Source organism: Musa acuminata, chromosome BXJ3-6, assembly GCF_036884655.1.
Source record: "Musa acuminata AAA Group cultivar baxijiao chromosome BXJ3-6, Cavendish_Baxijiao_AAA, whole genome shotgun sequence".
Taxonomy (NCBI): Eukaryota; Viridiplantae; Streptophyta; class Magnoliopsida; order Zingiberales; family Musaceae; genus Musa; species Musa acuminata.
Window position 1 is genome coordinate 13,251,688 of NC_088354.1, and position 11,169 is coordinate 13,262,856.

General features: G+C 43.1%; 1 protein-coding gene across 1 annotated transcript; it reads right to left on the minus strand.

Annotated features, from left to right (window-relative positions):
- Window positions 1-6,238: 6,238 nt before the first annotated feature.
- Window positions 6,239-7,798, minus strand: LOC135639988 (protein MKS1-like). The gene has a single exon (XM_065154055.1). It carries the CDS (start codon window positions 7,404-7,406, stop codon window positions 6,747-6,749), a length of 660 nt encoding a protein of 219 aa, XP_065010127.1. The 5' UTR covers window positions 7,407-7,798; the 3' UTR covers window positions 6,239-6,746.
- Between the last annotated feature and the right edge of the window lie 3,371 nt (window positions 7,799-11,169).

Sequence of the window (11,169 nt, forward strand, 5' to 3'; positions counted from 1 at the left end):
TCCCCCTCTTGTCGCCCATGTGGATAAAAGGCTAAAGGAAGATTGTTTGAGGCGATTAGAGGCTATCTCCCTATAGAATATTTCATCCATTTATGATCAGGTATAAAAGCTCATTTTTAATACAATGAAAAAAAAAAAGATCAATTTTTGACCACTTGCATCTGTACTCACCATCCTCGGGTTACTAACTTAGGTATTGAAGAGATCGGATTGAGAAACCTCTCTCAACCTTGATCTTTGTATAAGTGGCACATCAGAAACTTGATGTTTTCACTTAAAATGTACCCCGGACAATCCTATACATATGGGTCCAAATTACATTTGACTGACTAGAATATTGACAACTTCTTCCACTTTACAAATAATATAAAATCTTGGTGAAAGACTTCATTTGTTATCACCGTTCGGAATAATTGATATATTAACTCGTTGAGTCTAAATTACCGATTTATGCTCATATTATTAATAGGGCATCGGTCAAACCTTTACAAGAAAATATAAATCTTAGTTGACTATCGATACGAGACTAGTGATAAGATTTGTTTGTGAATACGATCGACGCCTCATAAGGAGCGTGCAATGTAAGGAAGGTGTTATAGTGAAGCTTTATCTTGCTAACTCCTCCGTTCTGTCGAGGAAACCATGGATTCTGTTTGGTTGGTCGAGAGACAGCATACTGAAGGTCAACAATCCCATGTCAGGAAACTTGCACGTTCATTATAATAGACTGAGGAGGGAGACGAGTGATCCCACTTTTCCTATTCGACACTGTTAGCAAACAAAACATGAGATAACTCCTTTACTTTGCCACTGTCTGTATGCATTAACGTACATAACTCCTTCCTTTTCCTTCCCATGTATCACCGAATCAACTGACACAGGCAGATGCTGCTTGAGGCTACGAGCACAGTCCCCGTTCCTTCGTCGGCCATTAAATTCATGTGGCCCCCTTCCCTCACCCAACCGGTCGACAGCACCCTACTTTTTCGTTTGAGTAACCCTCGCCATCTCTCCTTTTGTCTCACTTCCTCTTCCATTCTTTATCAAGTCCATTCCTCACCTCTCCTTATGCCCCTCCATTAATCCTTGTCCCTTCTTCTTCACTCCTAATTAGAATCCCCTCAACCCACCATTGCTATCTAACCATGCTCGTCCTCCATTTAATTCCACCTCCTCTTCTTCGCACGTCCACACAATAAATATCAACAGGATTGCTAGAATTTAATGTGTACCTTTGTGCATATATACTTACGTTCACATCTCTCCTACTCTCCATCTTCTGCTCTCCTCTTCTCTCTTTGTGAGGCCAGATGAGTGAGCTAACGAGAGACTCAGTTGTAGCAGCGCGGCTTCTTCTTATTCTTCTGCTGCTGGTCTCATGTTGCCATGGTTCTCGGGACATAGAAGTGTACAAGGAGAGGCATGGTGGGATGAGGAACCCTGGTTACTTCATGGGTTTTCTTCCGAGGGGGGTGCCGATCCCACCGTCCGGTCCTTCTAGGCAGCACAACTCCATTGGCCTTCAGAGGAAGGCTCCACCCTGAAGCACCAGGCCCAGAAGAAGTTAATGGCTGCTTTCGTCTGATCTTTTTGGTGCCATTCTCTTTCTCCTCCTCTTTTCTCTTTAGCTCGATTCAGTCTTTATAAGAGATACACAGAGGAGGGGAGAGAGAGAGAGAGAGAGAATGTTAATGGAGATAATTAATTTTCTCTTTTTCCTTCTTTCTTCTGGTCTTATAGACTCTGTCTATATGTTTCTTTAGTTGGAGATTTGGATATCCCTGAAAGGAATATATGTAAAGAAGAGATTGTTTTACAATGTTGTAGATGGAATTGAATTCCATTGCTTATGCTGGGATTTGATGTTATGTCAAGTGGTGGAAAAACCACTACATGGAAGTGGACAACAAATAATATATATCATCAATCTTGCCAGCTTTTAGAATGGAAGGAGATGGATTTGACTATGACCATCTGAGCATGCTTGTGCTTTGAGTCATAGGTTTAATGGATTCACTGTCATTAAGAGTAGACTGAGGTGTTCCACAGACAGATTCCACAGCAAGTGCATGGCAGGACTTGCACGTAGAAACCTACACGGTTCGCAACTGCATGCTTTGCCATTGTTGCCAGCGACGGCTATTGCAGTAAGTATACAATCTTTGCTTAATGCATGAATGGTGGAGAAAACTTATTGGTCTTAACTTTGATTGACAGAAACATATCGGTCAATGTTACATATTGAGATGTGCGTCGACTGTCGCGTGTGTTTTCGAGTTGATGGTGTGCTGGTGCTCCATGTTAGGTTAAATCTTGCACCCATGCATTTATTGTGAGCTTTGCCAGTAATGGTAGAAGTTGATGCTGACATCGGTCAAGTGTCGAGACGTATCATTGAATGCTTCCTCTCCATGAGCACAACCATGTGATGTACTGACACTATCTGCATCACTTGGCGTACGAATGCAGAGGAGGACATGTTTCATGACTTCTACCACAAGAAGGAGAGGTCTGAACCCTTCATTCTTCTTCACAACGATGAATGGTGGAGTTGAGTACCTTTGGATAGAATTGAATTGATTTATTATGTCCAAAAGCAAGTCATATGATTTTATTATAGGATTTGGACATGATCCATTTGTCTTTAGTTAAAATATTCCTACAAACAAATTATATTTTTTATATAATATATTATGGGATAATTTCTATGAGAAAATTATTTTTTATAGCTTTTCTTAGATTATACTTGTTGTTAATCACCACTTCTCTCATGATTTACCTCCACTCAATTGTTTTGACCTTGATGCTTTTACCGGTTGTGCCTTTACCTCTAACCTAGTTGTTTCTTCTTTTGCTCCTTCTCATCTCGATCAAACCCTAGCCATCTTACGATATTCGTATAGTTATGACAAGTACAATGATATTAGCGCTAAGGATTACGATGATGACGAGTACAATGCTCTCCACCTCTGATCGCTCTACCACATTCTCCACTATGGTGGCCTCTATAGGCTCAAGGCATTATACAAGAGGTATTGATTTCTCGTAGTGTGATAGTCACGGTAGAACGGAAATGACATGGGCACTTAGAGCGAAGAAAATGGTCACGGAAGCGATAGATTCCGAACTTAATGTTATGGGATGGATGGGTAAGTGATTCTTTAAAGATTCATCGTCAATATTATTATTATTTTTTAAATAATAATTATTAGTGGTATTTGCTTAATCCGAGTTATTAGATGATGCTAACAGTCTTAATATTTAAGGGGACATATATTTGATATACTAATAATCATAGGGGTAAATATGACATTTTGGTGATCGCAGAACTGTGTTAGCTCAACCGCCGAACCTCACGCTCTCCACAACCCAAAAGACGAATCGGTCCATCAATCAATCGGGTTGCTGATCCCAATCTCCACCGGCGGTGAGGATTTCAACGATCACGGATTCGCTTAAGGACGGGCCTCCGATGGCGGAGACGGGCGTTTGGGATCTGAGAGTACGAACCCTAGTGAGCTCAGGTGCGTTCAGCATCTACCTTTTCTAGCTTCTTGTTCTTCTTTCGGTTGTATCCCTCCCGCAAGGGAGGTGACAACAGCTGGTGCTCAGGAATGCTGTGCCCTCCGGGAATTATTCGGTGGCTCGGGATTCTTCCGGGTAGTCATAGGTTGGGTTTCGTTCATCATCCCCGTTCCGTAGAGGGAATCATTGCGGACGATTTAGGGTTCTTTCTTGCTTGCTCGTGCGGAGATAAACCAATTAGTTAACATTACCCCATTGAATACATGGATTGCAAATTATAGGCATTTGGGTTGATGGAGATTTTGTGATAGGCACTTGGGTTCAATGAGTCAGAATCAGATGTTAATTGATGGGAGAATTGTGATAGAGAACTTGTGCAGTTGTGGTGTTTGTTGTATGGCTCATCAAAGTCCCTGCAACCGCAGAGTGGCCTGACAAAATATATGTCTCCTAATGTGTGTGTGTAGTTTAGACTTTTTGGGAATTTCACTGTGCAAATTGATGGAACATTAAGGAGATCACTTGGTATTTTTGAAGTCTGTTTTATCCTTAGTGCAGATGTGTTGGAACACCCTCAAAGTTCAGTCCTACTTGGGTAAAGACTTGGATTAGCGTACAAGGATGGTTTACCTACTATTAATACAGGTTTAAGCATTTTGGTGGAGTAGTTTAGGGTCATCGGTTAATGGATTAATTATCTTATCAAGTCAAACCATGATAAATGGTATCAAGACTAGCCTAGTATTGAAAGTGATGAGTGAAATGAGTTACAAAGAGCTACCGGTGGATGGCATGAAGTCATCACTAGGTTAGAACTCATATGTATCATGCTAGAGTTTAATTCTGAGTTATATTAGTCCTTGATAAGTACATTGAACCTTTAAGTGGGTGAAATTGTAACACCTTAAGTTAAGTCCTAGATCGAAATAGGATAAAGATGTGAATTGTCTTTTTAAGATTCTGATGAGTGAATTACTATTAATCTTAATTTAAATATTTTGGACCAATGTTTTAGACACAGATGATCAAGAAATGGCTGCCACTATCTTTAATTTCTCTACTTGCAAATATTTTGGAAATTTGAGGGATGAGTTACTGCCCACTAACTAGCATTGGGGTCTGATATATCGAGAATAGCTTTACCATACTATTGTTTTGCTCCTATCTATGTGATTGTTTCTACGGCTTGCAATACTTGGAATTATGAGGGATCCGATCGCGAGCCTCATGTAAATTACATTCGAATATGAAGTGCTTAGAAAGCTGGTGGCACTTCTTTGAATCGATAATTTGTGAACAGTATTGTGCTTGTGCCTGCAACTTCTAATTTCTTCAATCTTAATTTAATTATGCTTGTGGTTATTACTGTTGTGGTGTTTCTATCATGGATCATCATTTCTTCATTTTGCCTGACTAGTTGAATCTTCAAGGACGGAGACTTCATGTCCACCGTTGGGGTCTTGTAAACATCCTTATGCTTCTATTCCTTACAATGGCATGAAGGGCTTCATAAATGGTCACTGGTTCCACGCTTTGATTGCATTATTATTGAACATGCTGAGTTTACATGATGGTGAAATTATCTTATTTGATGCATATGATAGAAAATATTAGGGCTTATGTAGATTCTTCAACAGCCAAGAACACTTTTTCCTGAAACAGAGAAATTTAGTTGAAAATTTTTGACATCGGAGCACAGAAGTGTCTAGGAAAGGCCAAATAGAATTTTATAGGTAGTGAGATCTCATGTCTTCTTTGATGTCCATTATGTTGTTTCATATATAAGGATGATTCTGTAGTAAATTATCAGGAATTTATATACGAATGAGGACTTAAGCTTGAATGATGAGGATGGCCAGCCCACAGGTAAAACACTGGGCATCTATTGCATGTGTTTGAGGCATTCCAAGTTCTTCACTGGAGATAGCACGTGCCTCCATGATCTAGAATTTGCTATCCAGATTGCAAGTTGCTTTCTTGTCAGTGATTTATATATTGTTTATGATCTAGGATAGTTTATTATCTCCATTGAATAATCACTGGAAAGTGTGTTGCGTTGAAAGTTGCACTTGATGTAGCTGAGCTGCTCGTCTTCCTTTCATACTGTCTTCCAGAAAGATAATGCCACTATTGAGCTAAGTTTGCATGACTTAGTGCTAGCAGTAAAATCTCATTCTTTCAGTATCAGGGAAACTGAACATGATTCTTCAACTCATTGGTCACTTGATTATTGCATGATTATTCACAAAAGGCAATCGATCACTGTAACTTTGTTGACTAAGAAGGTCATATCTCTTCTGTATCGGTTGGGAGCAGGCACGCTGAAAGCTTCACTTCTAGAATCATTCTTGGTAAGAGTTTCTACTCTCCTCAAGCATGTATTGTTTGCTGTTACAGGTTTCTTTGCTCTTTGAAATTTCCGCATCTTGATCTGATGTGATATGTATCTCACATTTTGGCCATCATAAGATGTAAGTTTTCAGAGAAGAACAAGTAGAAATGTTAATTTTTTACGATACATTAGAATATTGGCATATTATATACCATTTCATAGTCAGCATTTCCTTTCCTTGTCTTACACATGCATCTTCATATTCATATATAGAAGACTAACAAATTTATGTTGGTTAAGGTTACATCTGTTTCGCAAAAAATGGAGAAGGAGATCTGAAGATATCGAATGACAGAAAGAAGCTTAGTTGTGCAAAAGAAATAAAAGAAGAAGATTCATTTAGCCAACTCAAATGGTGAGGACTCGTTTGCGGGTCACATCTGCAATCTTCATAAGCTTCTGAGTGCTCACAATTCTTGAGCCGCAAATGTGTGTGAACTTGCAGGTGCATTTCGGCGGAGAGTGGCAGATCATGGTGTTTGACGGAATGACCGGCACCAAAAGAAAAGAACTCAGAAGCGGATGCTAGTTGTCATCACGGTGCTTGCAGCGATCACCACCCATCTAAATCTCTTCAAATTGGGGCAGGAAATCCAACTATGTCAGAAGTTGATACTGTGCTTCACTAGTAGGAGCGAAACAAAAGCTGGGGTTATAGTGGTAGAAGGAGTAGTTGTTTTATGGCCCACCACAATAGAAACCCTCTTGTGTCTTGCGCCTTTCGCCATTGATGACCCCCATTGCTTCATCTTTGATGTTACAGGCACACAAGTTAAGGGGAAAAGAGACCTCTCTCTTTTGCTCTCTCTCTTCTTCTCTCCTCCCTGATCTAGAAATCTGGGAGTTGGCTTAGGAGATCCCAGCAAGCTCCCGGGGAAGGAACAAGCGGAGTCGACAGGAAACTGTTACTGGGACTTCCTAAGAAGGTGCCCCCTCGGCCGCCGAAAACTGGGCTCAGTTCCTGCAGGATGCTGAACACGCTTGGGTCGAACGACGGCGCGAAGAGCTTCGGCGATATGGGGGGCAGCGCCCACGGCACGGGCGACAAGATCCCCGGGAACGAAGCGGTCCGGTCCACCGTCGGCCATCCCTCCATCTCCGCCGGATCCGTGTCGTACCCTCGCGCTCGGTCGCCCGCACGCGGCGGCGCGGAACTCTCGAACGTGGCGATGCGGGCGGCGGGCGAGAGTGCGCCGGTGGGCGAAGGGAGGGACAAGTCGGCGGCGGAGGAATCCGGGCCCGTGAGCCGCTGGACGAGAGTCATGAACTCGCCGGGCTCCACGTGGATGATCTTGGGAGAGATCGCGTAGATGACGACCGGGGGGCGGAGGGCTTGCGTCGGCTGCGGCGGCTGGGGTGGTGGCGCCACCGGGTGGGAGGGCGCCGGAGGCTTCTTGATCTTGTAGGATTCCTTGGAGACCTTGAGTGGCGTGGGCCTGGGGCCTTGCAGCTCCCGTCGCGGCGACGGCCGGGGCTCCGAGGGATCCATGTACACGGGTGTGGCTACTGGGATGCAGAGGAAGAGGGCCGACGACTCACGGAAAGCTTCTTCCGCGAAAAGGCCATGTTGTTCACATGTAAGAAAGTGAGGGCGTGAGGAAGAAGCCAATGTAGATAAAAGAAGACTGGTATATAAGGCGGACAAAACGGTGTGGGTTGCTATGTCACTAATCCTGGGTTAGTTGACGGGGTGTGGTGGGGCCGACGCGGTGTCGAATGGGGTGGGTTGCAGCGGTGGACGGGCAGAACCATGGATCGACATGTATACATGCACGGATGAGGTCATCGGGTGGTGCATATAACCATGATCCATGACGTCACTCCTCATTGGACATGGAGAGGAGGTACAGGTACCACATGTCCTCTTGTCTCGTGCGGCTAATTCACAGATCCCCCACAGTCCAAGTCGCATCTGAGCTCAACTCATTAACTCATATTTTTAGTTACGTCATTGTTTTGATGAACGACCACAAAACGATGGTTTAATTCACATGAAGCCGTGATGCGACTCGGATAGATTATTTAGTACTGCTGTGACTTTTCGATTACAAGTCGTATCTTCTTTTTCACCTCATCATCTTTGTGATCAGGAGAAGATCTAATGGCCAATAATGGGCTTGAATTCTATCACGGCCCAATGATCCTAATTGGGTCCGAACCAAACATTTCAGATTTGGGCCATCGGTTATTTTGTTACACACACAGAGGTACAGAAAGCAATCCATATATTAATGAATCAAAATAATTAACATTTCGATATATCTAATCACTTGTGGTTTAATTTATTTATAGTTTCCTTTGTGTATTAGATGCTTGGGTGTCACTATACAACGATACGATGGGCGCAAAATTTGATTCATGAATCTAAGAAATAATGAGAATTTTTAATCTCTGGACGATTGAATTGATGTCGTTTCATTGGTTCCCCTAAAAAAATTATTTTAATTGAAACTTTGTTATTCACGATATATGATGATCGAAAGGGAAACTTGATGGACATGCAATGAACTAAGTAAAATGTGGAACCGTAAGTAAAATCCGACAAGAAAGGCATGAAGAAGAAGAAGTGTGATGTCAAATAAAGACCCCCCAACTCGACAACAGATTGACTACCAGTGTCCCTTTGATGTAGGAGGGGTCGTCCCAACTACGAAGCGTCCCCACAAGGATTAGGCCAGCTGAACCCTAGTTGTTCGTAGGTCCTTGAAATATTATTGTGGTGGCGCAGGAGCCTTTGAGGTCACGTCTTCTCTTTTAAGAGTTATCAGCGAGCTGTGTCCAATAATTTAACCTTCATCTCATGCTTTGAAGTCACGAATGATTGAGCTGCAGCATGATAGTACTTCACATCAAGAACATGGAAATTCGAGAAGCTAATGAAACGAAATTGTTCTCGGTTCATAATATAGTGAACCATCGAATAGATTCTGATCGTCGTCGACGATGACGCACGGCATGACGCATATGTTGATGTTGATTTCGTTCCATATAGAAAGTTATATAAGGTGATGTTGGATAGCTGCTGTTTTGATGCCTTTTGAATGACATCGCGGAGAGGGTTTTGGAAGAGCAAAGAGGTTGATGTCAAAGGTTGGATATCGAGTGAAAGGGTGCCAAGGCCATGAAACACGGTGTAGGAGGGTCGATGTGTCTGTGTCCAAATCCTAAGCATCACTTTCCACAGCAAAAGAGATTACCGGTGAAAGAATTTCTCTCCTTTAACTATAGCAGACGACTGCAACTGTCCAAAAGGTGTTCCTCTCCTCCTCCTCCTCCTAAACCAATGATCAGAACAAGGTTCAAACATGGCTGTCAAAGTGCTTGTGCAGCTGCTTCGATTCTAGTTGTTGGATATATAATTGGTTCGGAGTTAATCTAGGCCTTGCTAGTGTCAGGTGATAGGTGTTCCTGTAACACTTGTATCGGAACATGTTTGACGAAGATCAATTTGATACTTAAGTCAATGAAGGTTACCGCGTATTTTTATAGAAAGCTCAAGTGAATGCTAGAGTTATTAATCTACGAAATGATTGTATGGAATCGTCGATCATATTTTAGTCGAGCGATCGAATATTATGATTATCGTATGAAAATGTTGATGCCATGGTTCCTCGATTTACATGTCGAATTGTCTATGTGTCGATATCGATATGTAAGCGTGTTCGCGTTTTATCATCCCCTAATCAGTTATATATGATATCAAAGAGTTCACTCAATGAATTGACTGACAAAGCAATAACATGATCCGAAAGATTTGATTAAGTGATCCAAGTCCATCAACTCATGGGTAAAAAGAGAGAGAGAGAGAGAGGATGACAAATTCCAAGTGTCATTTCATTTGAGAACACATGACTCCAATGATTCATCTGTAGTTCAGATTCCCTCCAGTAGTAGTTAGGGCAAACCTCTATGAAAAGGGCCTCCTCCTCCTCCTCTTCCTCTTTTTCCATGTCCATGATAAGGACACCAGCAGCATTTGTCCTCCTCTTACAATGCCGCTGTGTGTGGTCCAAACTCTGATGTAGAAGACGCTACATTGCTTGCCTTTAGACTCCAGGGCGTTGTGCCACCCACTGATCGTTCATGCCGGATTCCCTGTCGCTTTGCTCTCTCTATCTCTCTCTCTCTCTCTCTCTCTCTCTGTGTCACCATCTCCAGTCTTCAATCCGGTCTTTTCCTAAGTAATCTCCAAAGCTATTTTTTATGTTCATGAGAAGCAACGCATGCATACATCATGCGTTTAATCTTCTTCTTCTTCTCCTCCTCCTCTACCTAATAATGCGTATAGTTCAGACTAAATTCTAAGGCTTGAAGACCTCGAGAACTTGCCTGTTTATTGTAGACGTATCAACATACTCCATCCATTACCTAATATTCTAATTGGATTCGACCAAGTAACAAATCCTATAATGCATGATCGCATCAATGAAGCTCCTCTTTTTTGTTGTTCGAATCCAAAGACGAATTATATATGCTTGAAACATAACACAGTCCCTCCACTCCATCTCTTCTTACCCAACGACAGAGAACGATGATGCATTAGCCGACACAGCAGCATATAATATCCAAGCTACTACTCTCGTGTATTCGTTGTCACTGTTGAACTACACAAACAAGGTTTCTCTGCCTGCCACAACTTTCGAGTGCTTTCCACTGTCCAGATATGATTGCGGTCCATAACACGGACTCATTATCCATCCTATTTCTCTCCTCCTCTGTGTCTAATGATGCATTGTCTTATCGACTCGAGACCAAAGTGGGCACAGCCTCAGCACTCCCTCCTCTCAAAACTCGTCCTGTAACCAAACCATTAACTACTATTTCTTTAAGATTCCCGCAAGCAAGACGAGATAAGATAAGATGGATGGCGATATGGTTATTAATTGCTAACATAATGATTGAGAGTGGGAATAGAAGCGAAGCCCACCGACAGCGACGGGGTTCCGAGTGGGGAAGGCGACCCGCGCCTCGATTGGCTGCGGCCTTGACCTTTTCCTCCGCCGCGGTGGGACCCGCCGTCACTGGATGGTGACGAGCGCGTCCTATTGCGCGGGCCCCGCCCCCTCCTCTCCTCGCCCACCGAATCCTCTTCGGTTCTACCGCCCCTTCCAACCGCTCGGTCCCCCTTCCCTTGTCCCGCCCCCGCCGTTTCGGGATCCCCCGCAACAGCCTCCGGGTTTCGTGTTTTCGAGGCGACGCGTGTCGGAGTCCGAGACCAGCCACGGCCCCCGGTCCGTGGGGTTCTTGCGGCA

What these genes read in the sequence shown, in the direction of transcription:
- LOC135639988 (XM_065154055.1), bottom strand. Translation starts at nt 7,406, where the DNA reads ATGGATCCCTCGGAGCCCCGGCCGTCGCCGCGACGGGAGCTGCAAGGC.